Below are 27,992 nucleotides of genomic sequence, written 5' to 3' on the forward strand. Positions count from 1 at the left end.
AAAAAAAAAAAAAAAAGTGCCACTTAAAGGAGGCAGTTATAATACATAAACATTTGGTGATGAAATATGTCATGATTTTCTTTTATTAGTCTGGGACCAGAGTCAGAAGTGTAATGATCAGGGGCGCCTGGGTGGCTCAGTTGGTTAAGCGTCTGGCGTCAGCTCAGGTCATGATCCCAGGGTCCCAGAAGGATCCCTATGCTTCTGTCCCTCCCCCTTGCTCATGTGTGTGTGCTCTCTCTTGTAAATAAATAAAATCTGGAAAAAAAAAAGCGTCTGCCTTCAGCTCAGGTCATGATCTCAGGATCCTGGGATTAAGCCCCACATTGGGCTCCCTGCTCAGCAGGGAGCCTGCTTCTCCCTCTCCCTCTGCACCCCAACTTGTGCTCTCTCTTTTGCACGTTCTATCTCAAATTAAAAAAAAAAAAAAGGAATAAAGAAGGTTTTTCTTTGGTCTTAGTCTTGTGTACTACATTTTACTGTGTGTCTAATGCTTTAAAACACTTGGAATTGGTTTTATAATGCTTTAAAATCATTGGTTCTTTAAGGGTTTTTTGAGGGCTGTATCCCCTTTTGAAAATTTTTTGAAAACTATGGACCCTTGCTTGCCTCAGAAAAACAAATATCTACACATTAGACAGTTTTGTGGGCAGTTTTCAGGAGATTCACAGACCCTCTGAAAACCACATACCTCAGAATAAGAACTGTTACTACACATTACATTGGTATTTTTGGCTGCAACTCATTGTCAAAGAGCTCTGTGGCAAAGATTATGGTACATACCTTCACTGTTGGCAAATGTTACCTCAACTCAAATGGACATGCTCCTCTTTCTTCTACATTGATTTTTTTTACCTATGTACATTTTTATTAAAAATGCAGAGGTTTATAAAGAAGTCTTATTTCTGTATGTCTTATGTAAATATTGCTTTAGTGTGTCCAGTTTAAGTATTAAGTTTCCAGATGGAGTAAACCATCTTTTTATTGATAGTGTTCAAAACAGTGCAATGCCTAGTGAATGGTGTATGATATTTCATATTCCTGGGTCTTCATATGATGTGTGCAACCAAAAAAACCGATAACAAATTAGCTGATCTAAGTGTGTATAATCTTCCAGAAATTATTTTTCATGGATGTGACATATTTCAAACCTGTAAGGAAGCCAGGTATTTGTGATGTTTTGATCCTGAAGTTTCTGTTCAACTTTGCTCTCCTGCCTCTTAATACAAACCTGGCAATCCTGATCAGCCATACTGTGTTTGCAGCTTATTTTCTGTTTCTGAAATAGTTATGTGTGTGGAAAGCTTTAAGTGGTAGGATTACTTAAAAATAATACTCAAAAACTGCCAGAGTGAAAACTTTCCTTTCAGGGCCATTTTGTAAGTAGTTTGTATCAGCTAAGGAACTCCTTAGTTATCTCCTCCCTTTGCTCTTAATTTATTTCTTTCTAAGCATATAATGAGCATCATCATTTTTTTTTTAAAGATTTTATTTATTTATTTGACAGAGAGAGACAACAGCGAGAGAGGGAACACAAGCAGGGGGAGTGGGAGAGGGAGAAGCAGGCTTCCCACCGAGCAGGGAGCCCGATGCGGGGCTCGATCCCAGGACTCCGGGATCATGACGTGAGCCGAAGGCAGACGCTTAACGACTGAGCCACCCAGGCGCCCCAGTGAGCATCTTCTAAATGCCTAGGACATGAAGCAGTTGTGTAGTTGTATAAGAAATTATAAATCATTGTTAAAGATGAGAGTTGGGGGGGGTTGGAGGGACCCCCTGTTGGCTTTGAAGAAGTAAGCTGCCATATTCTGAGAGGGCCTTTGGAGAAGGCCCCCATGGCTAGGCTCTTGAGAGTTGCCCTCTGCTGACAGCCAGCAAAAAAAATGGGGACCAAATTCTGCCAACGAGAGGTAGCTTGGAAGACACTAATCAGCTCATAGCATAGAGGAGGGCACACATATTACCAGTACAGTAACTTCTCACAATTATGGTACCTGGAATTGTGGACTATAGCTAGAGGTTTATCAGTTTAACCCCAAAGTTTTGGCACAACTCATCAATGCTCTCTCTTATGCCAGTTCTGTTCATCATTGTACTGGAGGTACAAGACTGCAATCAGAACAGAAGGGGAAATAAAAGATATTCAGATGTGAAGGAAGAAGTAAACGTTGTTTGCAGGTGAAATGATCATGTTTGTAGAAAATCCTAAGGAATCTACCCTTGCCCCCTGCCCCCCGCCAAAAAATGCAGTAAGTTAGATTAGCAAGGTTGTAGGGGACGAAGTCAGTATGCAAAAATCAATAGCATTTCTACACACTAAAATTTAAAACGGGAAATTGAAATTTAAAAAGACATATTATTTGCAATAGCATTACAATCATGAACTTATTAGAGAAATATATGTGAAATATATTTATATATATATACACATACATATATGAAAAACTGGTTCCATAAAAACTATAAAACAAGGTCGCCTGGTGGCTCAGTCAGTTAAGCGGCTGCCTTCAGCTCAGGTCATGATCCTGGAGTCCCAGGATCGAGCCCCGCTTCAGGCTCCCTGCTCAGCGGGATGTCTACCTTGCCCTCTACCCCTCACCTCACTTGTGTTCTCTCTCATTCTCTCTCTCTCAAAAAAAACCACCAAAAAACAAAAACTGAAACATTCCTGAGAAATTAAAAAAGATGAAATAAATGGAGAGCCATACCATGCTTATGGATCAAAAGACTAAATGTTATTAGAGCTCAAGTTGCCCCAGATTGACCTAAGATTCATTGCATTCCCTTCTAGACTCAGCAGGATTTTGTAGAATTTGCCAAACTGACTTGAAAATTTGTATGGAAATGCAAAAGATGTGGGATAGCCAAACAACTTTGAAAAAGAACTAAGTTAGAAGACTTAAACACTATCTGGTTTTAAGATTTAATTGTAAATTTATGGGGCACCTGGGTGGCTCAGTCGGTTAAGTGTCCAACTCCTGATCTCAGCTCAGGTCTTGATCTCAGGGTCAAGTTCAAGCCCCATGTTGAGCTCCACGCTGGGTGTGGTGCCTTCTTAAAAAAAAAATGATTTAACTATAAATTTACAGTAACTAGGGCAGTGTAGTATTGGTATAAGATGAGACAGATCCATGGTACAGAATAGAAAGTACACAAATAGATTACCACATTTTTTGGTCAGTTGGTTTCCACAAAGCTACTCAGATAATTCAATATGAAAAGGGAAGTCTCTCACTTCTATTGGGCATTTTACACCAAAAACTGCCAGAATCTTCTCCCTCTAGTCCCCTTCGGTGTATCAGAGAAAAACCAAAATAGTATAGATTCTTCTTATCAGCTAGAGAAGGAAACAAAGAAATGCTGCTTATCTTTTGTGGACCTGTTCAACAGACCTGGATATAGAGTAGCAGGATTGTAACATTACTTAATCTGGGAAAGCAATAATGAAGAAATCTAAAGCAGAGAAAATTTAGCTCTAGTAGTTGGGAAAAATGCCCCCAAAACCCCACAATTTCAATAAATTCATGTTTTTTTGTTTCCCAAACCTAATAAATAATAAGTGGCTTTAAAAGAAGGGTGTTGGGGCGCCTGGGTGGCTCAGTCGTTAAGCGTCTGCCTTCGGCTCACGTCATGATCCCAGGGTCCTGGGATCGAGCCCCACGTCGGGCTCCCTGCTCGGCGGGAAGCCTGCTTCTCCCTCTCCCATTCCCCCTGCTTGTGTTCCCTCTCTCGCTGTGTCTCTGTCAAATAAATAAAATCTTTAAAAAAAAATAAAAGAAAAGAAGGGTGTTATATTTACTGTTGTTAATATATGCAAGGCATTGTGCTAAGGAGCTTTATATAAGAATATACACACACACACATGCACATACACACACACACATTATATATATAATTCCTCACAATAATTGAATGAGATACAGTACTCAAGCTCATGTCATAGACCATGAAACTGAAACTTAGAGAATTATGGAACTTGTTCAAAGTCACATAGTGGTAAAGTCAATATTTGAACACTGACTACAGAATATTCTTTTAACAATTACGCTGTACGTGTTACAGATAAGAGCTAAAGGACTTCAATGGGAGCGCCCCAAAGTTAGCTAGACTAGTTGGAGAAGACCACATGATAGATGAGGCTTGAATAAGCCCTAAAATATAAATAATATTTATTTAAGCAAAGGGGAAATCAGAGTTAAATAAGAGCAGGGAAATAGAATAAGTGATGTCTTAAAGTTGAGACATCATATGTTCAGGAAATTGTAAAGATATAACAAATTTGAGATTAGTGGAACATGAATTGAAAAGGCCAGATGGTCTTCAATGCCAGTTTATAGAGTTGGTACTTTATTCTACAGGTGTGAGAGAGCTAACACCAGTTTTACTTTTTTAAGATTTTATTTATTAGAGCACAAGCAGTGGGGAGCAGCAGGCAGAGGGAGAGGGAGAAGCAGGCTCCCTGCCAAGCAAGGAGCTCAATGCAGGACTCGATCCCAGGACCCTGGGATCATGACCTGAGCTGAAGGCAGATACTTAACCACTGAGCCACCCAGGCGCCCTAACATCAGTTTTGAACAGGGGATAAGATGGATGACATGGGTATTTGAGAATATTTCATTCATGGGCATTATGTAAAATGCATTCAGAGAGAGGGTAGTTTAGGAGTTAAGGTGGTCTGGGCAGGAATGAAGAAAAGCTGAACAAAATAGGATGGGTTGCAATGGATATATGAAATACTTTGAAGTGGGTTTTGTTGACTAAATGGGAATGAGAGAAAGGAAGCCAATATTATTTGAATTTCAAACCTTTACTAGAAATAGGGAGTTGTGGGGCACCTAGGTGGCTTAGTTGGTTAAGCATCCAACTCTTGATCTCAGCTCAGGTCTTGATCTCAGGGTTCTGAGTTCAAGCCCTGTGTTGGGCTCCATGCTGGGCGTGGAGCCTACTTTAAAAAAAAAAAAAGAAAGAAATAGGGAGTTGTTTGGGAAAGAGAATATTTGAGAAGGAACATAATAAAGATTGATTTTCTTTATGTTTAGAAAGCATAGTGAACTATAGTTTGAAACTATAATGAAAAATTCAAGAAGAGGTATTCTGTGGGGAGGTAGAGATAAGGGATTAGAGTTTAAGAGTTTGAGAATAGAGATTAAGATTTGTGTGTACTCAGCATAAGCAAACTGAAACGTAAGCCAGTACCAGTTCACCAAGAGAAAAAAGCATATATGCAGATAAGAGAATGTTGCTCAGTATCTGCTAGAGTGTTAAAGGAAGAAGATAAGCCAGCAAAGGAGAGAAGCAGCACTCATCTAGAGTTGGAAAATACTTCTATGTGCTCATCTTCCTCTTCTATGTATGGGAATCCTCACTGTACCTCTCCACAATAATTTGGTGTATTTTCTTGCCTTGTTCATACCTCATTACTGTCTCTTTAAACCAACATGTCTAGATTTTCTATATACCTACCTCCCTTGCTTTATAATCATTTTTTAGGCTTTTTCAAAACTGACTAGTTCTAAATTGGATAGTAAGATATTTTCAAGGCCCTGAGTCCAAAGCTATATCTAATTTCAATAGCTTGTCAGGAGAATAAAACTAGGGGCACCTGGGTGGCTCAGTCATTAAGCGTCTGCCTTCAGCTCAGGTCATGATCCCAGGGTCCTGGGATTGAGCCCTGCATCAGGCTCCCTGCTCAGCGGGAAGCCTGCTTTTCCCTCTCCCACTCCCCCTGCTTGTGTTCCCTCTCTCACTGTCTCTGTCAAAGAAATAAATAAAGTCTTAAAAAAAAAAAAAGAGTAAAACTAGTGTCTCACCAGAATTTTAGCTACTCACCAGGAGACCCAGTCTCTAAAAATATATAAATACATTTATTTTGAAGCATGAGTTAATTCTGAATATTTTCTAATTGAATAACAGAATTCTTGTGGGTGGGGGGAGTTACAAGGGAAAGTTGGAGGAAGAAAGTTCCCGAGAACCAGAGAGAGAAAACAGATGTACTTTAAAATCATCGATCATGAAAGACAATATATAAAATATTTGTTGCATATTATAAGTTTCAGCCTATGCTGAAGCTAAGGCTGCTAGAATTGATAGGAAGGAGAAATGGATCTCCCTTCTGAGTACCTAGAAGTCTAAGCAACTGCCATTTTTTTTGTGTCTGAAAACGTACATATCAGGGCACCTGGATGGCTCAGTTGGTTGTGTCCGACTTTGGCTTAGGTCGTGATCTTGGGGTCCTGGGATTGAGCCCCACATCTGCCTCCATGCTCAGTGGGGAGACTGCTTCTTCCTCTGTGTCTCCCTCTCCCCACTCTCTGTCTCTCTCTCTTAAATAAAAAGGAAAAAAAAAAAAAACAGGGCGCCTGGGTGGCTCAGATGTTAAGCGTCTGCCTTCGGCTCAGGTCATGATCCCAGAGTCCTGGGATCGAGTCCCGCATCAGGCTCCCTGCTCAGTGCAGAGCCTGCTTCTCCTTCTCCCTCTGCCATTCCCTCTGCTTGTGCTCTTCTATCTCTCTGTCAAATAAATAAATAAAATCTTTAAAAAAAAAAAAAGAAAACGTTCATATCTAAAGTACTGTGAAAAGGAAGCATTTCTGTATTAGATAACACAAAATCCTGACTTTAAAAAAATGTCTAAATACAACCTTTCAATTTTTTCAGAGGAGACGCGAAAACGAGGCTTATTTCAATGGCTTGAGTCTCTTCAGATTGATAACACCACCTCTCCAGACCTGCAGCTCACTGTTGGAGCTGTGATTGTGGAGGAAATGAGAGCAGCCATAGAGAAGGAGACGGGCTTTCAGTGTTCAGCTGGAATTTCACACAATAAGGTGAACATGTACTTTCCTAAGAAGCAATCTGAAAAATCAGCAGAAAATGCTTATCTATATAGTTGTATCCAAAATATTTCCTTAATGACTGAACTATCTGTAGAAAGGAGGTTAATGTTAATCTTTGAATTTTATATACAAACCTATTTCTTTTCACTTGCTGAATATCCTAGTATTATCTCACTACCTTTGTGGTATTGCCTGAGTATTTTAGGCTTTTGCCTATTCCCTCCTTTCTAATGAGGAATAAGAAAGATGGAATAATAAAATTTTTTAATTTGGACCACTATTTTGATTTAGGGAATACAGACAATTGTCAATAATCCAGGGGCAGAATAACTGGTTTTCTTATTAAAGTACAGTGAGGGTCTGGGATCTTCGTCCCCTTCTGACTAGGCTCAATAATTGGGCAGTGGCTGATTATTCCTGGTTACTGCCTTTTCCCCCTTCCTCCAATTGCCAAACTATCCCACAGAGTTTTAGAATATTTTTCTGATTGGGTGAAGGGAGGGGAAACCAAAGTCCCACTGTAGTAGTTTAAATGAGACTAAATATTGCCTAGTACAAGTTCCAGAGAATCTCTCCAGTGAATTTAAAGGATGATTTTATACTTTTCCTACCAATTATAATTTGTGAAATGATACCACTGAAGCACCTTATTCTTTCAAAAGAGTTCTCAAGGATTTAAGGTTTTTTTTGTTTTTTTTTTTTAATTTTGAAGTCTTGTTTCTAGCATAAGATGTTTGCTATTGGAGGATGGTTTTGAGTCCAATCTCGTATCACAGAAACTTAAATTATGGTAAACTGTGTTAAATCCAGGACTCAAAATGGACTAACCATTAATCAAGAAATATAAATAAATGGAGTAGGGTAAAACAGGTTGGTTTCAGCATTTTTATATGGACATACTAAGAAATGCATCTTACAGAAGTTTCTTCTGCAGCTTCTCTAGGCTTTTCACCCTTTTGAAGTGGGAGAACCTTAAGGAATAGATGGGGATAGAAAAAATGACTAAAGGAAAACTGAGAATAGAAGATGTGGAAAGAATAATGAGGATGCTGATAATGGGTCATAGTTTCCACTGAGGATGTTGTGGGATACCAAATTTTAGAGATCTTGAGTTTCTGGTTTTGTTTTTGGTTTTAATGTGGAAACCATTAGTTACAGCCCTTAAGCTGTGCCTGTGTTTGTTTGTGTGTGTTAATATTCACCAACTCTCTGTGGGGGTGAGGTTGTCAGTAATGAAGTTTTTATGCTTTCCATACTCCAGGTCCTGGCAAAACTGGCCTGTGGACTAAACAAGCCCAACCACCAGACCCTGGTCTCACATGGGTCAGTCCCACAGCTCTTCAGCCAAATGCCTATTAGCAAAATGTAAGTATTCAGGGAGTACCTTCAGTTTCACTCATATACTTTGTGAGGGCACTCTCTGTTTTTTTCTGTTCCTTATGAAAGACTGGAGCCAGGAAAAGTAGGTAGCCAGGAAAGTAGAAGGGAGATAACACAGGAGATTTTGAAAAACACAGACTTTTTTTCCTAATGAACCTTCAATTCTGTATTATCTGTGGAAGTTACTTAATCCTGAATTTTAAAAATGAACTGGTTTTTAGCTGTATATTTAATTTCCCTCTAGCCTTTTTATTCATGTCTGTTACTAAATAACAAAACAAATAGAGATTTTACTTCCTATTTTTCTTCTAATATGATATCAAGGTGTTCAGGGCTGCTGAACTGCTCCCAAACTAGGTATGAGAGAAAAAGCCAAATAAAATGAATAACTAGGCTGTGCATACCAATGTGGGTCCTTGGCAAGGGTGTATAATATCGTGGAAGGGACAAGATGTAACAGTTGAAAGCAACAGTGAAAGTGCTATCAAGACTGTAACATGAGTGAGGTGCCTGGGTGGCTCAGTTGGTTAAGCGTCTGCCTTCGGCTCAGGTAATGATTCCAGCCCCACATCTAGCCCACATGGGGCTCCCTGCTCAGCTGGTGGGGGGGTTCTTCTCCCTCTCCCTCTGCCAGTCCCCCCTCCCCCGGCTTGTACTCTCTGGCTCTATTACTGTCAAATAAATAAAATCTTAAAAAAAAAAAAGACTGTACATGAGTAGTTGCTAAATGAGTTGGACGGGTAGTTATCAGAGTTCATAGAAGAGAAATCTGAGGATTTATGAAAAAGACATGAGATTTTGTCTTGTCAGATGAGAATTGATAAGCAATTCTGATTTCAATAATGTTTTGAACACAAAGCGGGGAAAAGTATAAGGTATTTTCAGTGAGCTGGGACATAAACTAGTTTAACTGGACCAAAATGAAGAAGATATGTGCTAGAAATAGGACTGAAAAGGTAGGTTGATGACAGATTAAAGGAAGCCTCAAGGGCCAAGCTTAAGAATTATTGTTATATTCTTGTTTTTTTTTTTTTAAGATTTTATTTATTTGACAGAAAGAGAGAGAGCACAAGCAGGGGGAGCGGCAGGCAGAGGGAGAAGCAGGCCTCCCCACTGAGCAGAGAGCCCAACTCCGGGCTTGATCCCAGGACTCTGGGATCAGGACCTGAGCCAAAGGCAGACGCTTAACTGGCTGAGCCACCCAGTGCCCCTGAGGTTAGAATTTTAATCCCTCAATGGGACAGTAGATCCTGTACAATTGAAAGTTTTATATACAGTTGACTTGAAAACTAATCAATGACTTTGTTTTTTTTTTAAAGATTTATTTTTATTTATTTATTTGACAGAGAGAGACACAGTGAGAGAGGGAACACAAGCAGGGGGAGTGGGAGAGGGAGAAGCAGGCTTCCCGCTGAGCAGGAAGCCCTGGGATCATGACATGAGCCGAAGGCAGACGCTTAACGACTGAGCCACCCAGGTGCCCCTAATCAATGACTTTAACCTTTTGTTTATGCTATTGTTAATCTTCCCAGGTCCTAACTCCCAGAGTATTTGAATTTCCAGAATCATTCAGTCTTATACTAGAAAATTAATAGTTTACAGGACTGACTCTCATTTTCCCCGAATCCTCTGGAGAGCTATTTACACAAGCAAAATTTCTTATGTCTGCTGCTAACCAGATATTTATATTGTGACCTATAAATTCTTTATCTCTTTTGTTAGCCGTAATCTTGGAGGAAAGCTGGGTGCCGCTGTCATTGAAATCCTGGGGGTGGAATACATGGGTGAACTGACTCAGTTCACTGAATCCCAGCTTCAGAGTCATTTTGGGGAGAAGAATGGGTAAGTGATTCCTAATACTTTTCAATCATAACCTTTATGGAGATGCTAAATTCAAATATGGACAAAAGCATCCAGTAAAATTTAGACCTATCTTTAAGTTAACATTTGTTCCTCGAGGTAATATCATTGGTCCTTTTGCTTTAAAATATTAAATCACTGTGGCCTGTCAGTCTAGAGTAGTTTTTCATTTACCTAAATAGGTTGATAGGCTTGGGTATATACATCATTTTTGTGTGCTAAAATGCTGATAATTCCCTTAAAATCTTTGTAAGTAAGTACCAAAAAACTTGGGGATATGAATCAGTGGTTTGCTTGGCACTTTTCCAAAAATACAAATGATGACTTGACTTTAAAAAGCATAACCAAGTGTTCCTCTCCTTGGCAATATATTGCACTAGAATTCTTTGGGAAGGGCAGGGATTCTGTCAGAGGTGAAGTATACTTAATTTTGGACATATTTTTCCTTTTCCATGAAGGAGATAAAAGGGTAGCGCAATGTAGGTATTTTATTTTAACAAAAATAAGCGTTTGCTTTCACCTTAAAGTTTTTTTGCTGCTTTTATTAGGTCTTGGCTATATGCCATGTGCCGTGGGATTGAACATGATCCAGTTAAACCCAGGAAACTACCTAAAACCATTGGCTGTGGCAAGAACTTCCCAGGAAAGACGGCCCTGGCTACTTGCGAACAGGTAGGCAGGCATTCTTGACGAGAACATTGCCTCTTTTACAGGGGTTAGTGGGTAGGTTTTGATAACTGCAGAAAGTTTAATAAGTTAGATGGGACCTTTCGGTTGTGAAGTATGAAGGTCTTTTTTTGTGTGTGTTGAAAATGGAGCTTGATTTATTATTTTTTCCACCCAAAAAGAAATAAAATGGAACTAACTGAAGTTCGAAATGGAATTACTCAGTTTTTGAGTAGGTGGTAACTTGGAAGGCCTGGGATATTATGCCCCAAGTTTGTGTGTGTCCTTTTTTCTCAGAGCTGAAACATGCCTGAAGTTCACCTGATGGCATGCCAGCCAGAAAAGAAAATGAAAATCTTGAGCTAGAGCAGGTCAGAAAATTTCTATAATCTGGTGATCCCTTGGTTATGGGGGAGATTTTATTGTACACTTATATTTGTGGGAGAGCTGAACAAATCCTCCATCTAGTACTATAACAAACCTAGAATTTTTAAATGAAAGATTAAAGTCTCAACACTTTTTTAGGTCCAATGGTGGCTTTTGCAATTAGCCCATGAACTAGAGGAGAGACTAACCAAGGACCGAAATGATGTAAGATTTTCTTTCTTTATTCTTGGGGTGAGCTTTGGGATTTAATTACCAGTTGTTAATTACCTGAAAGAGGAGTAGAGACAAAGATAGAAAAAGATACCAGATTAGGAAATTTTTTTTTAATATATATATTTTTTAATTTGACAGAGACACAGCGAGAGAGGGAACACAAGCAAGGGGAGCGGGAGAGGAAGAAGCAGGCTTCCCGCGGAGCAGGGAGCCCGATGTGGGGCTCGATCCCAGGACCCTGGGATCATGACCTGAGCTGAAGGCAGACGCGTAACGACTGAGCCACCCAGGCGCCCCTAGACTGGGAAATTTTGAGAAATCTTTTATCTTCTTCCATAGAACTCCCATAAAACTCAACATGATCGGGGCACCTGGGTGGCTCAGTCGGTTAAGTGGCTGCCTTCGGCTCAGGTCATGATCCCAGGGTCTGGGATCGAGCCCCGCATCCAGCTCCCTGCTCGGCAGAGAGCCTGCTTCTCCCTCTCCCTCTGTCTGCTGCTCTGCCTGCTTGTGCTCTCTCTCTCTCTCTCTCTCTCTGTTAAATAAATAAATAAATAAATCTTTAAAAAAAAAAAAAAACCTCAACATGATCTTTGAAAGCCTAGAACTGTGAACATATGACTACCTCATCCCCCTCATTACTATTTGCCTCTACTCTTTTGTATATTTCTTATCTAAACCACCCTGCAATCTGATGAAGATCTGGTGGATCTTCATCAGAATACAGAGCCATTAAAAAGGGCATTCAGGGATTAGACTGTAAATTATTGCAACTTAAATATAGTCCAAGTGACAGAAAATTACTGGCAGTTTTAGAGATAGAGTATGAAGTCAAAGATTTGACATCTGATGATTAGTTTATCCTTTCCTTAAAAAAAAAAAAAGCTTTATTGGGGTGCCTGGGTGGCTCATTCAGTTAAGCATCTGCGTTCAGCTCAGGTCCTGATCCTGGGGTTCTGGGATCGACCCCCTTCTCCTCTCCATCTCTCTCGTTCTCTCTCTCAAATAAGTAAATTTTTAAAAAAATCTTTAAAAAATAGCTTTATTAGTATATATTTCACATGCCATAAAATTCACCCATTTACAGTATACAGCTAGTAGTTTGAGCTTAGTATATTCCAGAATTGTTTCAACCATTCCACAATCAAGAACATTTTCATCACCCAGAAAAGAAATCCTATACCCATTAGCAGTTACCCCGTTCTAGGCAACTGCTAGTGTGCTTTGTCTTCATAGACTTACTATTCTGGACATTCCGTGTAAGTGGACTAAGGCAATATGTGGCCTTTTGGCTGGCTTCAGATCTTTTGGTTAACATAATAGTTTCAAGACTCACTCATATTGTAACATGTATCAGTATCTTTTTTCCTTTTATGAATAAATAATATTCTCTTGTATGGATATGCCATAGTTTGTTTATCCATTCATCAGTGAATGGATATTTGAGTTGTTTCCACTTTTTGGCTATTATGAACAGTGTTGCTGTGAACATCCATGTACAGATATTTGTGTAGACATGTTTCCTTTCTCTTGGGTATATGCCTAGGATTAGAATTGCTGGTTCACATGGTAACTATATTTAGCATTTTGAAGAACTACCAGACTGTTGCTGTACTATGTTACATTCCCAGCAATGTAAAAAGGGTTTAATTTCACTATGTCCTTGTTACTGCCTTTTTCTTATTTTAGCATACTAGTGGATATGGTTTTCAGGTGCTTATTGGCCATTTTCTTATCTTCTTTGAAGAAATTTGTCAAGATCCTTTGCCCATTTTTGAAGTGGTTTATTTGTGTCTTCATCACTGAGTTTTTAGACTTCTCTCTATATTCTGGGTGTAAGTCCCTTGTCAGACAAATCATTTGCAAATATTTTCTCCCATTCTGAGGGTTTTTTCACTTTCCTGATGGTATTGTTTGGTATGTTCTCTCGTGTTTCCACATCTAGGAGTCCTACAAGTCAACTGTACACTGTCAGAAATCATCCACAACTACCTGTTTGCCCCTTGTTAGCTGAATTGGTGGTGGTGAATGTTTGTTCTTTGGTGGGCCACATAAAGAGGGAGAGGGTCCCAGTTGTTATGGGCCTACTTGCCTTTGCTCACTAGGTGTCGCTCTGTCCTCATTTATCTTTATAAGGCTTCATAAGGCTTTAAAAGCCTTAAAGTGGGGCTTTTCCTCCCACTTTGTATCTAATGCAACACAGTAGGGATCCCTGGAAATTTATCTATCTTTAAGCTTAAAAGGACTTTATGCCAAAAGTAATTCTGGACGTATAAGATCCTTGTCATATCACTGTTTAAAGTATTAATTAAGGGCGATTATTTCCAAACCATTCTGTCACCCTGGTTCTTAATTTCCTCTCACACGAGTTCAGTATATAAAATCCAGATGCTCACAAGAACTTTAGTTCTGGTCTCAATCCTTTTATACCCACAGAATGACAGGGTGGCCACCCAGTTGGCTGTGAGCATTCGTGTACAAGGAGACAAACGTCTCAGCAGCGTGCGACGCTGCTGTGCCCTTAGCCGCTATGATGCTCACAAGATGAGCCATGATGCGTTTGCTGTCATCAGGAACTGTAACACCTCAGGAATCAAAACTGACTGGTGAGTTGAATTCTAGCCTGTCTTCTTAGAAGACACTTGAACCCTGACTTGGTCTAAAATTCGTGGGTACATAGCTTTCCAGCTGGGGTAGGTTCTTGGTGACTCTTGCTAGGAGGACCTATCCCAGAGAGGAATGGCAGAACACAACAGAAACACCAGAAATAAGGCAGCTCAACTACAGCTTCCGTGCCGACATTTGGTGCATTCCAGTTCTGAGGGGTGGGTTTCAGAGGCAAAGTAAACCAATATTATCCCTACCTTTGCTGCAATCAGAGGGAACAACCAACTGCATGTGTGAGTATGGAACTCAAGTTTCAAGGATACACTTGGGAACTTCTCTCTCAACACTTGATTGTTCTGTCTTAAAACTATCTTCCTTGATAATGAAAGCGACCTGTATTTATTGATAATCTCAATCTAACATCCCAACTCAATTACAAGCTCCACTGGCATAATACCGAATGTCATATTAAATTTCACTTCATTTGGTAATGAAAAATAACCAGATATATCATTGGAATGTGTTTATTTATTGCTCAGATATTAATGATTTTCAGTATGGGAATCCTTTATTTAACATAGCCTGTTACATTGAAAAAAGTATTCCTAATTCACAATGGAAATATAATTTTGTGAGAAACATAAATTGGTTGTTTACTTATAGATCTATACTGAAGATGATAAAAAATAAAATTTAACCTGAAACTAATGTGACATTGTGTCAACTACAAATAAATAAATAAATATTCAGTGAACACCTAAGTTATTGCTTATCTAACTCTGTGGGTACTACTGTATGTGCAGACCTACAATATGATGGGGTCTCTAAAGCTGGAATCTTTGTTCTTTGTGTGGAATAGTTTATTTAACTTTTACTTCCTGGTATATGTGTTTATTTTCAAATATTGAACAGTTTCATTGAACTAAAAGATAAATATGATACTGTGTTCATATGAAGCCTTATAAATTGACAGACTCTAATAATTTATCGGGAATGTGAAATCTGTTGACAGGGAAGCATCAAAATGATCTGATTATAAGAGTGTCCAAAAGCATGAAACCAGGGGATAGTGAGATACTGTCATAACAGTTTTAAAACGGCATTTACTCTTTACCTTATCGAGAGACTAATCTGTATATAAAAGCATGTTTTATCGTCTGAAATTCCACTCATGTGAAAATTATTTGAGTAATTAGACGTAACGAGTAACTCTATGGCAGGAATTTCTTGAAATGTTTCTGAGACTAGGTTAGGTCATTCCAGTTGTGGGATTTCATTCTCTAGAAATTCGAGTTGCAAGTCTGTCAGAATGAGGGTTATAATGGTGGTGCCCTCTTTAAAAACAGAATGGGTAACAGGATTTTTTCAAGAGAATTCCCAATCTAAATATTCTAAAGCTTTTTTGTTGCCCTGACTAAAATTTCTTGCCTCAGTCCTAAATTATAACTGCTCTTATGTATCTTCTGATATACCTTATGAATACCTAGCTGTCAGGGGATCCATTTTGTATATGTCTGACGTGGTTAGGTGTTCACCAAGTCAGCAGTTCCCAAGATGTGGTCCTAAGCCAGCAATATCAGCATCACCTAGGAACTTGTTAGGAAGGCATATTCTCTGCGTATTCCAGGTCTACTGAATCTGTACTAATCTGATGCCCTAATATTTAAGAACACTGCAGTAATAGTTTCCTCTTGTGGCAGAATCATAATCCCAGTCATTTACAAACTGCATATGTGACCTAGTGCTAATCTTGTTCCTTTACTTTCTATATAGGTCCCCTCCCCTCACAATGCTCTTTCTCTGTGCTACCAAATTCTCCGCCCCTGCCCCTTCATCTTGCACAGACATCACCACCTTCTTGAGCAACGACCCAAGTTCTCTGCCAAAGGTGCCAGTTACCAGTCCAGAAGCTAAGACCCAGGGATGTGGCCCAGCAGTGACAGCCACTAAGAGAGCAACCACTTCTCTGGAATCATTCTTCCAAAAAGCTGCAGAAAAGCAGAAAGTCAAAGAAACTTCACTGTCATCTCTTACTGCCACTACCCAGGCCCCCATGAGCAATTCACCATCCAAGCCCTCCTTACCTTTCCAAACCAGTAGTACTACGGGAACTGAGCCCTTCTTTAAGCTGAAGAGTCTACTTCTAAAACAGAAACAGCTTAATAATCCTTCAGTTTTCTTCACTCCACAAAATCCACAGTCCAGCCGTGAAGAGTTAACAAACTGTCTTCCAGCAGAGTATCCAGACTGCACCCCTGTCTGTCAAGCAGCATTGAAGCTAGGATCCTCTAAAACAACTCCTACAGAGATGGATTTGGCCCAGAACAGCCCAAGCAGGCTTGCTTCTTTAACTTCCAGCTCTGCTCTGGAGGTGGCTCAGAAATCAACTACTACCCCAAGTCCTATGGCAGCTGAGGACCAAGTGCCCTGTGAGAAGTGTGGCTCTCTGGTACCTGTCTGGGAGATGCCAGAACATATGGACTATCATTTTGCACTGGAGTTGCAGAAATCCTTTTTGCAGCCCCACTCCTCAAACTCACAGGCTGTTCCTGCCGGTTCTCCTCAAAGCAAAAGAAATCCCAAGAGCCCTTCAGCCTCCAGTAATAAACGCCCTAGGCCTGAGGGCATGCGGACATTGGAATCATTTTTTAAGCCATTAACACATTAATGCTGCCCTCAGGCTTGTTGCAGGGTTTTAATATTTTACCTGGAAACTAGGAGATGGAAATATGCTCACTTCGCAAGGAAATCTGTAACTTTATGAAATTTTTAGTAAGAGAAATAATCCAGTTAGATGCGGAGTTAAAACTCCCATCTCTTCACATGCATGGATCCCAATTCCATTGCTGACAGAGATGTAAAAACTAACTTATCTTGCAGATATCACTGCTTTGAGTTTTTAATCATCAGAGTTTAGGGAGGCAGTGTCAGAGTACAAATGTGTGGGCCTCGAAGCCTAGGAGAGGCACTTTCCTTATCTGTACAACTGATAAACCTTACAGATTATGGGAGATTAAGGACAGTGTATTTAAAGTACGTGGCTTAAAGACGGCACAAAATAGGAACTGAGAAAAAAACGTTTTTTTAAAAAATTTTCCCCAAGCTCTGTGATGGGGGCAGTTCAGATAATGCTTTGACCAAAATGTGAGGTTTGAGAACATGAGGTGAAGACCTGAAACCCTAAAGTGGTAACTAGTTTAGAGTAGCGCTCTGTACACAGAAGCTGCTCAATAAATACTGCATTTCAAACAAGTAAATCCTGTTATGGCCACAGTTTTAGCCACTGGCCCTTCTACCTCTTGCATTTGGTCTAGTGTAGAATGAGATTGTTAATGGACCAGTTCAGGAACTCTGTTTAGATTGGGGAAGTCATGCTCAGAACTAGATCATCTCTAGAATCTTCCTAGGCTGAGTGTGATTTTGAGGAACAGCAGCATCAGGGTCATCAGGGAACTTGTTAGAAATTGTCTCGGGCGCCTGGGTGGCTCAGTTGGTTAAGCTACTGCCTTCGGCTCAGGTCATGATCCTGGAGTCCCTGGATTGAGTCCCGCATCGGGCTCCCTGCTCAGCGGGGGGGGGTCTGCTTCTCCCTCTGACCCTCCCCCCTCTCATGTGCTCTCTCTCTAATAAATAAATAAAATCTTTAAAAATAAATAAAATAAATAAAATCTTTAAGAAAAAAAAAAAGAAATGGTCTCAGGCTTGGGGCGCCTGGGTGGCTCAGTCGTTAGGCATCTGCCTTCGGCTCAGGTCACGATCCCAGGGTCCTGGGAGCGAGCCCCACATTGGCTCCTGCTCAGCCGGAAGCCTGCTTCTCCCTCTCCCACTCCCCTGCTTGTGTTCCCTCTCTCACTGTCTCTCTCTCTGTCGAATAATAAAATCTTAAAAAAAAAAAAAATTGTCTCAACCTTACCCCCATTCCTACTGAATCAGAATCTGTATATTAACAGGATTCTCCAGGGTGTTTGAGAAATACTGATCTAGAAGATGGCGTGGCCAGCCAGGTTTGTAGGGGGCAATGACATTTCCTTAAACCCTAAAGTACAAACTTAAGAGGTAGTGCTTGGCTTTCAGGGTCACTGGCATGTTCCTGTCTTCCCTTCTGATGTTTGAATATTTAGCTTAGGGTTTATTGTAGCTTTCTGCACTTATCCGTGTTTATAGTACTGTATTCTTAATCTGCATTCTTCTATGTGGAAAATCAGCTTTTTTGATATGGGAAACCTTGTGTTACACAGAGAACCCAACTGAAGATGAACTGAACTAGGTGGTGTTGGGGGAAGTGAGTAGGAAGAATGGTGTACGTATCCCTCCTCTCATACATAATACACAAACGAACTGCTTTTCAAACTTATTTATAAATTGGGGGGGGTCTGTATTTAGTTTGAAGAAGGGGGCAGCATTTGAAAAACGCTGAGTGTAGCAGAAAATTACTTCTTCCTTCAAAAATATTTTCCTCTTGTAGCAGTTGAATACTGTGTACATGGCCCTTTCCTACTAGATTTGTAGTTTCTTGAGGGCAAGAATTCTTCACAGTGCCTTGCACATAATAGGTGCTTGAGATTCACTGGATGAAACGTACGTAGTAAATAATTTTAGATGATTACTGGAACTGGGAGTAAAAATGTACATGCCACTGGTGTGGTGGGAGGGGCTGCTTTACACATCTTTTTATCCTCCTAAATGTTCCATTAATGTAGCAAGGTATAGCTCACTGGTTCCTGAAGATGTCTTACTAAATACTGATATCATGGGACACCTGGGTGGCTCAGTCGGTAAAAGCGCCTGCCTTCGGCTCAGGTCATGATCCCTCGGTCCTGGGATCGAGTCCCACCTGCTTCTCCCTCTGCCTGCCCCCCGCCCCCCGGCTTGTGTGTGCTCTCTCTCTCTCTGACAAATAAATGAATAAAATCTTTAAAAAAGTAAGTACTGAGATCATTTTCTAAAATTTCCTTTCTTAATCCAGTGAAAAGTAAAAAAAAAAAAACAACCCTAAAATGAAGCAGTACTCTCCTTCGGGTACTATACAGATTAAGTGGAACAAATTTTGAACACTTTGATTGGAAAGAGTCATATAGAAAAGCAATGTGGTAGAAACTCTGGTTTCATTGGACTTCTAGAGGCCAAGACGGGGGGAATGGGTAACTAGTCACGACCATACCAGCAGCACACCTTCTGTTTTCTTGGAAATGCCAACCCTGCCCCAGCATACTGACAATTAGCCTGTGGAGGGGACAGCAGGCAGACATGCAAAAGTCAGTGTTGGGTGAAAGCTATAGTACATTTTCGCTGAATACAACCTACTCTCTGAGCTGTTTATCGGCAACTGCACAGAAGGAAGTAAATAGCTCTTAGTCCCCAACACAGGAGGAAGAGGAAGTTCTTCAACCACAGGCTTCTTACGGTAGCAAGTTAAGCCAGTGATATTTTTTAAAAACAGCAGAGCTTGAATAGTTAGGGAAGCTATTACTTTAATACCCTGGAGATGGGGGCGCCTGGGTGGCTCAGTCGGTTCAGCTTCCCACTCTTGGTTTTAGCTCACGTCATGATCTTGGGGTCTTGAGATCAAGCCCTGTGTCAGGCCCAGCTTGGGAGATTTTCTCTCTCTCTGTCCACCCGCCCACCCAACACCAACCTGGCTGCTCGCTGGCACGCACTCTCCCTCTTAAAAACAAACAAACAAAAAACCCTGTAGACAGAATGCCTCATGGGACCTTGGGCCACATTTATCATCAAATTTCTTTTGTAAGGATCGGTACTCAAAACGCAGTCCCATAAAACATGACAGGTACTCTGAACACAGAAACAGGAAGAAAGGACTAAGGTTTCGCTGGGTGGCCCTCAGAGCTCCAAGAAGCCAGTTTAGGCTACGTAAACTTCACTTCAGGCTATTTTGCATTGCTAGGGAAAGTCTGAGGGCCAGATTGCCAAGACTCTAAGATCCATTCTTCATTAAGTAGCTGGCACACTAATCTCCAAATCTCTGACACGCACGGAGCGGTCTCCTCACCACTGTGACCACAGCAGGGGGCGTGGTTACCTATCTCAGCTGAAAAGGCGGCAGTTTCACTTTCTATTCTGCTCACTTGAGAACTATGCAAATAGGCCAGAATAGCCAGGTCACAATACCAGAACACTGATCGCATGGGAGGGAGAGGAAAGGAAGAATGGTGAATGAGACACCAGATGGGTTCCTTCCCCATTCAGGGCTCAGCAGTGTTAGGGTTTCACTTGTCTGATCCTGAAGAGGAATCTAGCTCTGGAAGCTGAGCCCGTATCTTAAGCATAAGCACAGTGTATTCAATAAAACATTTTTTATTCTGTACAATATATATGTGTGTATTTAAATATATATATATGTATATATATGTGTGTGTGTATATATATATGTGTGTGTGTGTATATATATATATATACACACACACACACATATATGCAGAGAAACCTGAACCAACAAATCCCTGAGTCCGGGGAACCCAGGACATTAACAAAGGGAAAGGAGGGAGTCCATGCCCTAAAAGAGTAGGAAATATGGCAACATCTTTCCCTTTCCTCCAGGTTCCCTGCAACAGAGGGAGGACTTACATGGGAGCAGGAAGGGGGGGGAAAGGGTGGCAGGATGAGGAGCTGTGGGTCAGGTCCCCAGTCACTCGTCTGGGAAAGTAAAACACTGTTTGATCCAGCATTAAAACCAACAAATCACTGCAGAGGAGGGGACAAGACTGATTGACATGCAGCTGACCTTCGGTATGCCAAACCTGAGCTTGGCAGCCCCACGCCTGGGCCAGCACGACAAATAGCACCTGTGGGGCCTATGAGCAGAGAAATGGGAAATGGCCCTTGCGTGAAGAAGGGAAAGGAGACAAAGCTGAGGAAGAGACCTCATGTCTCAGCACAAGGTGGGAGCTCTGTCCCTGTGCCATTTCTTCAGACCCTGGGCCACCAGATGGCCAGGAGCAAATGTCTTTTGTCCACAGTCAAGTAGAGATGGGCAACTTACATGGCCTTGAGAAGAGGTATAGAAAAAGGAGTGCTTTCGAGGACCACCCCCAGTTGTTGTGACAATTCCTGAAGTGCAGGGACCACACCGGCGAATCACGCTCAGTCTCGACAGTGGGGCCAAGGTGGCGGTGGTCAGCTCCCTCCAGCAGACAGGCCATGGGGTTGCCAGGGTTGATGAGCCAACCAGGTGGGCACACAGCTGCTGAGCACTGCCCTGAATTCTCCTGTCTTCTCCCTCAGGACTGCCCCTCCCTGGCCACACCGAGCTTGGCACCTTCCAGAAAGGTGGCAGGGAGCATGGGGCAGAGAGCACCGGTCTCTCCCTTGCCTATTAACACACAGAGCCGCCAACAGTGGGCAGCATGGCCAGAAGTCACCTCATGTATTGTAGGGACAGCAATGGAGCTGTGCCTGCCTGGAGGAGTTCAGAAGCCCATGTTGGCCTGGGCCTCTCCTGCTGCAATGGCTTGTACATCGGTGACATGGCCGATGCCCTTGGTGACACCCTCCCGGAACAGCAGCTTGGCGCCCACCTTCAGGTACTCTGGGTGTTTCAGGAAGCGGAAACGTACCACTGCCTTCTCCCCTGTCCGCAGCTTGTCCTGCAGCAGATATGCCATCACTCGTCCTGGACAGTGCCTCCCATCCCATTCTCTACGAGCCTTGGCTCTCCACCCTCAGGGGCCTATCAGGCTTCCACCCACCCAGAGTGGGGCTCTGTCCCCTTTGTGGGATCAGGGAGTTCTCTGTGAGTCTGGGGCCAGGCCTCCTTCCTTTCTGGAGGCAGAAGAATTCTAACTTTTCCCTGGAAAAACGGCACGGCTGGGTCCCTCTCACCTTGGCATGGATCTTTTCCACCACTGCTGTCTGACGTACATTGCCCACGTGTACTGTCACCTGGAAGCCTCGCCGGAACGTGGTGGCATGGAACAGTAGGACTATCTCTGCCTCGAACACTGAGCAGATGGTGGGATTCATCTCGGGGCTCACCATCACCATGCCCTGCGGAGGCACAGCCCCCAGACCAAGGGCAGACCTTGCATTAGTCTCTCCCTCCCCCACCACCGTCACACCCTCTCCAGCTCCTGAACCTCTTCCTCTAGGACTTCGAACACAAAGGCCTCAGAAGACAATATTCAAAACTCTCCACTTAGAACTCTTCCTCATCCCTGCCATGTCCTCTAATCCTTCTAATGCTTAGTATTTCTAGGCTCCTGGACGACAATGATCCATATTTAAGTATTCTCAGTATTCCAAGCCTTTTTCATACAGTCTATGTAACCACCTTCTTGGGTTAGAGACTATTTCCTTTGAGTTCCTCTGAAGCATCTTAGGTGCTTCTCATTCAAGCAGTCAGTCTCCCAGGCACTTCTCTTTGGGTTCCCTCTCCAACCCATCCTCCCACCTTACCTTGCGAAGAAGGGCACGGTCAAAGTCCCCGAGGGCCAACGTAGCAGCCTGACCAGCTCGCAGCACACGACAGGCAGAGCGGTTGCGCTGGATGCTGCACACTCTCAGCTCCAGGAAGCAGCCATCATCCGTGGGGCCCACCACCAGCTGGTCCCCCTCACGGCAAATCCCACTGCGGCCCAGAGGGCAGGTGGCACGGTGTCAGTTTAGCACCCCCTACCCCCAACAACCTCCTTCTCTGCGAGGGTCACCCAGAACATTCTTTCCCTTCTAAGCTGACTCCCTCGATTGCGGGGCGGGGCGCAGGGGAGGAGGCCCCAGTTCAAGCTTCAGACTCTAACGGCTAATACCTGGAAAGGCCAGTAGTGACGGTGAGAGGTATCTGCAGCTTTGACACTAAACACACCCTGTGCTTTGAAAAAAGTCTTAAGGGATCTCTCATTTCCCTATGGGGAAATGATGTCAGGTGAACACAACTGGGGCTCAAGATCCACACTTCTCCCTCAGAAGCCTGGAGATTTCTAGTTAGCGGCAATACTATTTCTTCCCTCCTGAGTCAACAGACTAGCCTTCTCCAGCTCTTCTCATGGTGAAAGCCCAATCCGGAAACAAGCACGTCGTTTAGATCGGTCTGTACAACTCCAAGGTCTCCTTAAGGCCATGATGGAGTGTATGGGTATGTGAGGGCTGAAGGGGATGGGGAGCAAGCAAAGCAACTCACCTGGAAAGTGTCCCTCCAACAACTGTCCCCACCTCCGGTACTGTGTAGATTTCGTCCACCTGAGGCCAAAGAAAACGCTATCAACAGCCAGCCAAGTAGGGCTGGCAAGTCCAAAATCTTGAAACAGGCTCAGGGCTCGGTCAGAATTAGTCCCTCCCAGTTCTCCAACTCACTGCCCGTTCAGGTGGCAAATTACCTGAAATTCCGTCAGCTGCTGCATGAGTTCCTCCTGCTCTTTGCTGTTGGTGAGTGGTGGCAAGATATTCAGAAAGACTTTAAGCAGGTCCAGACTCTCTCCAGATACGCTGGACAGCGTGAAGATAGGAGTGACGCTGTAGAGGGAGGCATGGAATGGACAGATGAGGAAGCTTCTAATAGGAAGCAGAGGCTAGAGCTCCCTGCATGCAATGGGGAGCTTCTGGGGCGGGGGTGGGGGGGAGTGGGCAGGGGCACCTCTCTCCTATCTGCTGACCTTGTCAGGAGCTCTGAGTCCTTTCTCTGTGAGCCAGCCAAGGAATGTGGCTCACAAGGCTCACCCCGAAGCCCAAGGGAGACAGCGAATGCCTGGCATAGCACTTTGTCTCCTGCATCCCAGGCACCAGCAAGCCTCCAGGCTGGCTAGCAGACTCCCTCCCACAATCCCAACCGGAAAAAACACAGAACTGAGCCAGAACTGGTCTTGTCCTGGGGTGGGACGCCACGCGGCAGCCTTCCCCGTGATCAGGGCTCTGGAGTGAGGAAGGCTTACTTGGGTGACTGGGCGAACTGCTGAGCCGCAGTGACAGCGTCATCCTCGGAGGTGACCAGCATGGGGACTTTGTGGCAGCCAGGCTGCTTGAGGACCCGCTCTAGTTGGCGTACTGTCCTCTCCACTGTGGTCTTGGCACACAGGTCCACCTTGCTGACCACGATGAAGAAGGGCACTTTCAGGGCCAAGGCCAGCCCCAGATGCTCCCTTGTGGTGCCAGCTGCCTCAGAGAAGGAAGGCGGGCAGCAGGAGAGGGGTGAGAATGTGGGAGGGCGCAGGGGGGACAGGAGAGTTCGTCTGACTCCCGGATTCGAGGAGACTCAGGGTAGGAGAGTCAGCACCCCCCACCAGCCCCGTCCCTGCCCCCCTGCCCCGTACCAATCCCAGTGTTAGCACTGACGAGCAGCAGGGCGCAGTCGGGGCAGTAGGAGGTGAGGCCGAAGATGGTAGTGTGTAGGTACTTGTGGTGGCCTGCCAGGTCGATGAACGTGATCATCTTGGAGCTGCTTTCACAGATCTCTTCTGCCGTCCGTGAGTCACTGTAATTCACCACCTGGCCCAGAGCCCAGGGCTCTCAGTGCCCCCTGTCAGCCTCCCCAACCCTTTAAGAGTCGCCAGGACCTAAACCAGTCACTGGGTGACCCTGCCTCCTACCCCTGAGCCCCATATCTGATATAACTCAGCTGATTCCCCATTTGTTTTCTAAGGAGACAGAGCTTGTTCCCTGCCCTCAGGGTCTTCTACACTACTCCAAAAAGTCTGCCCTTGGGCTCTGTCCTCGGGCTCTGTCCTTCACCACTACCATCCCATCCTCAGAGTCTGGCCCCACTGGGTCCCGCTGATTGCATGCACCTCTCCCTTGCTGTTAAAGCCCAGGATCTCGAAGCTGATGCTGGAGGTTCGGCCAGACTGAATCTCATGCAGGTGGCGGAAAAGGTTGAGCCGAGCCCGGCCCCGCCCATTGTCCAGCTCTCCCTGGGTCAGGACTCCAAGCAGAGTCGACTTCCCTGAGTCCACATTGCCCAGGACGGCCACACGGAGGTCTAGGAACTGTGGATGAATTGCGAGAGGTAAGGGCTCCAATCCCTTACGTCTCTCCACGGACGGGTGGGTTAAGGGCAGTGACACTCCCTGGGGACCAAATAATGACCTGGACGCCCCCAGGTTCCCAGGCCAGTGACCCTCCTGGGGAGCAAGGGTGTGAGAGGTAAGGGAAGGGTGTATGCTCACCTGTTGGTTGTCAGGGACCTTTCGTACCAGCACTTCGGTAATCTTCCGGGGCATGTCGCTGTCATAATCCACTTCCCGCTCCCGGAGAACAGTGATATCTGCCCCGACCCTGTCAGAGCAAGGCCACGGCTGCCACATCTCACCTGGACTCTCCTGCCCCCCACCTTCCAACCTGGCTCTGGACCAAACGGCCTTTCAACACCTCCCAACACGCGACTTCGCTTCCTACCGCCCTCCAGCCTATCCCACATCCTTTTAAACAAACAAATCTTAAATCAAGGAGCAAAAAAGCCTCGGTCCAACATGGAGGAACCCAGAACACTAGCCCTCCCCACTTCAGCCCTTTGTCAAGAGCAGGCAGCAGAAGGAAGTCCCGCGTTGGCCCCTCAGGCCCAAGGTGACTGGGTATTCACAGGTCCTCTCCAGTTAGGTAAAGAGAATAGGGATTGGGAAGCATACTTCTCTGCCATCCGGTGCAGGGTCTTGAGGGATGCCCGCATCTCCTCCTCAGCCAGCCCCACCAGCAGCCCATTGTCCTCTACCCCAATCTGGTAGACAGCCTCACCGCGGCCCTCCTGGAGCCGCCACTTCATCTGTGTCACCAGGTGCTCAAAGCGGTACTGGGATGGATTCACCAGCTTCAGCTTAGGACAGGTGAGGTGTCATAAGAAAATCAAGTCAGAGATGCTCCTCCTAAACCCACATGCTCCCACCTGTCCTGCTGTAAGGACTAGGACCTTTCCTTCCCACTTAAAGCCCCTCATCCCTGGTCTCCTCAAACAGTGAGTCCCCCTCCAACAGAATGAGGTATAGAGCCTTTACCCTGAATCATATCCCTAAATTGCTATACATCATGGGGTTGGAAGGATCTCAGAAAAAATCACCCCATACCAGCAAGGACAACCTGCCCCTCCCCAGCCTAAGACTCACTTTATATTCGATGTTTCCATCTTCAGCCTGAAAAGAAACAGAAAGCAGTTTTGACACACTGTCCTGACCAACTTCTACTTCCCTCTGACTCCTGCTGGGGCCCAGGCAGCTAACTTGAGAGAGCAGGAACCTCAGTGGCACCTGCTTAGACACAAACCCTCTACTCACTCCCAATGGACCTCTCTGAAGGCCTCTAAGAATACAGTGAGTCACCCATGTGAGCCAGAAACAAAAACCTAGTCCCTCTTTTCTTTGATTACTGGTGGTATACTCTTCCTAGATGCAAGATCACCCCTTCCTTCTCCCTGGGGCCTCAAACTGTTGTCCCCAGAAATCCAGATTTCCTGTGTTCAGGTTGCTGAGGTCATTCTCTGCCACTGGTCTGGGAGACACCATTTCCTTCCGGCCCACCCCTCTCAGCTGATGTCACCAAGCGTAAGAGGCTGCAAGAGGCTCTGGACCAGGGCCAAAGGGTGAGCTCAGCGCTGGTCACTATAAGCCTGATGAGAGACTAGCCCAGGTAAAATGAGGGGCAGGGCTCCAAAGTTGGGGCTGAGATGAAGAGAAGAAACTCAGGAAATGCAATAAAGGGGACAGACTCCACAAACCAGATTCACATGCCTGAAATCCTGAATCCACCCACACAACCTCCTCTACATCTTCCCTCTATCAGGTGACCCACCACAGAAGCAACCTGTTGCCTGAGCCTTCCCCTCTAGGGTGCAACAGGATAAGAGATTTGCTTCTTGTGCCTGTCCTGCATTTTGGCACTCCTCCTCCCTGGCCATTTTTCTTTTTCCCTTCCTGTCATCATTCCATCTCTTCAAGGCCCTCTGACTTCCAGGCTCTTAACAGGTCTTCACCCACAATCTCTACCTCATGGAGTAAAAGGGAGATCTTTTCCCATTAACAAAGATCTTCCTTTTTATCATTTTGCTACAGGTGAAGAATTAGGATGGGTGGCTTCAGAAAAGTGGTACAAGGATGACGGTCTAGGCCAATGGTTCTCAAAGTGTGATCCCAGGACCAGTAGCATTAGCACTGCCTGGGAACCTGTAAGAAACGCGGAGTATCAGGCCCACCTCTGACCTACTGAATCAGAAACTCCAGGGGTGAGGCAGCAATCCAGGTGATTCTGATACATGCTAAAGTTTGATAACCACTGGCTTAGGCTCTTCCCCCTCGGTCCTCCTTTCCTAAGAGGGACAAAACAGCAGTTATTCTCTGCCTTAGGGATAGATGGGGCAGGAAGCCATCCCCACTTCCTCATAGGACAAAGGGCAAGAGGACTTAAGCCTGACTGTTGTCTGCTTTTATGCGTGTGTATATGTGTACTCAGGGACAGAGGCGGAACATATTGCTCTTTTCCCCAGTACTCCCCTCCTCCCCTGTGGAACAAGTTTAGAAAACTCTGCTGCCTTCTCATCCCAGGATGCAGTCTCCCTTCTGTTGCAGAAGGATGAAGCCAGGGCATTCTACTTTGCTTTCTCCAAGGGGATGAAAGGGGGATACCCTTTCGCCACTTCTCCTCCTGAGGTTACTAGATCAGAATCCTCTTCCAGAAATCCTCCCTCCCCAATCTTCCTCCCTGGGGTCCTGACACCAGAAGGAAAGTCCTCCCAGGGGTCCTGGGACCGGAAGGAAGGGTTCCCTTCTCCCCACTGTGTTCTGACACCGGAAGGGGGTATCAATTCCCTCTGCTCCGCCTCCCTGGAGTCCCGGGACCGGAAAGAGTGGTTTCCTCTCCTCACCCGCCACTTCTCATGGGGCTCACCTCGGGGGGCAAGTACGGAGGATTGTTGGCTTTGCCCCCTCTGTTCCTTCCGTTCTTCTTTTTCCCCTTTGGGCCCCCGCAGCCGCTGCTGCCGCCGGCCCCCCTAGCCTTAAGGGTTCCGCCCACGGCCGGGCCCCCTCCGGGCCGGCAGCAGCCGCCGAACAGCTCCGATACCCGCGAGTCCATCCGCCGCTGCCACCAGCCCCCCGCCCGGCCCCTCCCCCCCAC

At 44.4% G+C, this 27,992-nt stretch overlaps 2 protein-coding genes and 1 long non-coding RNA gene across 9 annotated transcripts in view; 1 reads left to right on the forward strand and 2 right to left on the reverse strand.

Annotated features, from left to right (window-relative positions):
• Positions 1-27,992, forward strand: part of POLH (DNA polymerase eta) — a 277,794-nt gene that overhangs the window by 17,814 nt on the left and 231,988 nt on the right. For 2 of the 5 annotated variants that reach the window (XM_081828312.1, XM_081828311.1), the window contains 7 exons: positions 6,658-6,827; positions 8,098-8,201; positions 9,939-10,058; positions 10,625-10,748; positions 11,268-11,360; positions 13,779-13,948; positions 15,723-18,875. In XM_081828312.1, the coding sequence (XP_081684438.1) occupies positions 6,658-6,827; positions 8,098-8,201; positions 9,939-10,058; positions 10,625-10,748; positions 11,268-11,360; positions 13,779-13,948; positions 15,723-16,617 (1,676 nt within the window). In that variant the 3' untranslated portion in view covers positions 16,618-18,875. Of the gene's footprint in view, positions 1-6,657; positions 6,828-8,097; positions 8,202-9,938; positions 10,059-10,624; positions 10,749-11,267; positions 11,361-13,778; positions 14,353-15,722; positions 18,876-27,992 lie in introns of those variants that run through there. The other 3 variants (XR_014147669.1, XM_006748961.3, XM_081828313.1) reach the window with 3 other exon arrangements.
• LOC145722999 (uncharacterized) lies at positions 6,665-9,945 on the reverse strand. The gene is made up of 2 exons (XR_014147671.1): positions 9,682-9,945; positions 6,665-9,408 (listed from the first exon to the last, which is right to left on the reverse strand). It is a non-coding gene; the product is annotated as an uncharacterized LOC145722999 (long non-coding RNA).
• GTPBP2 (GTP binding protein 2) lies at positions 20,249-27,982 on the reverse strand. 3 transcript variants are annotated; one of them, XM_031020065.2, is made up of 13 exons: positions 27,765-27,886; positions 27,080-27,186; positions 25,991-26,017; positions 25,520-25,704; positions 25,061-25,169; positions 24,683-24,880; positions 24,209-24,383; positions 23,831-24,050; positions 23,279-23,414; positions 23,083-23,141; positions 22,362-22,533; positions 21,789-21,953; positions 20,249-21,553 (listed from the first exon to the last, which is right to left on the reverse strand). In XM_031020065.2, the coding sequence occupies exons 4-13, from the start codon at positions 25,651-25,653 to the stop codon at positions 21,377-21,379; spliced, it is 1,545 nt and encodes a 514-aa protein (XP_030875925.1). In that variant the 5' UTR covers positions 25,654-25,704; positions 25,991-26,017; positions 27,080-27,186; positions 27,765-27,886; the 3' UTR covers positions 20,249-21,376. The 3 variants fall into 3 exon arrangements, with proteins under 3 accessions (XP_030875925.1, XP_006749023.2, XP_081684440.1); XM_006748960.3 differs by lacking the exon at positions 27,080-27,186 and having other exon boundaries at positions 27,765-27,981; XM_081828314.1 differs by lacking the exons at positions 24,683-24,880; positions 27,080-27,186 and having other exon boundaries at positions 27,765-27,982.

This window comes from Leptonychotes weddellii, chromosome 8, assembly GCF_054177405.1.
Source record: "Leptonychotes weddellii isolate Sample4059 chromosome 8, ASM5417740v2, whole genome shotgun sequence".
Classification (NCBI taxonomy): Eukaryota; Metazoa; Chordata; class Mammalia; order Carnivora; family Phocidae; genus Leptonychotes; species Leptonychotes weddellii.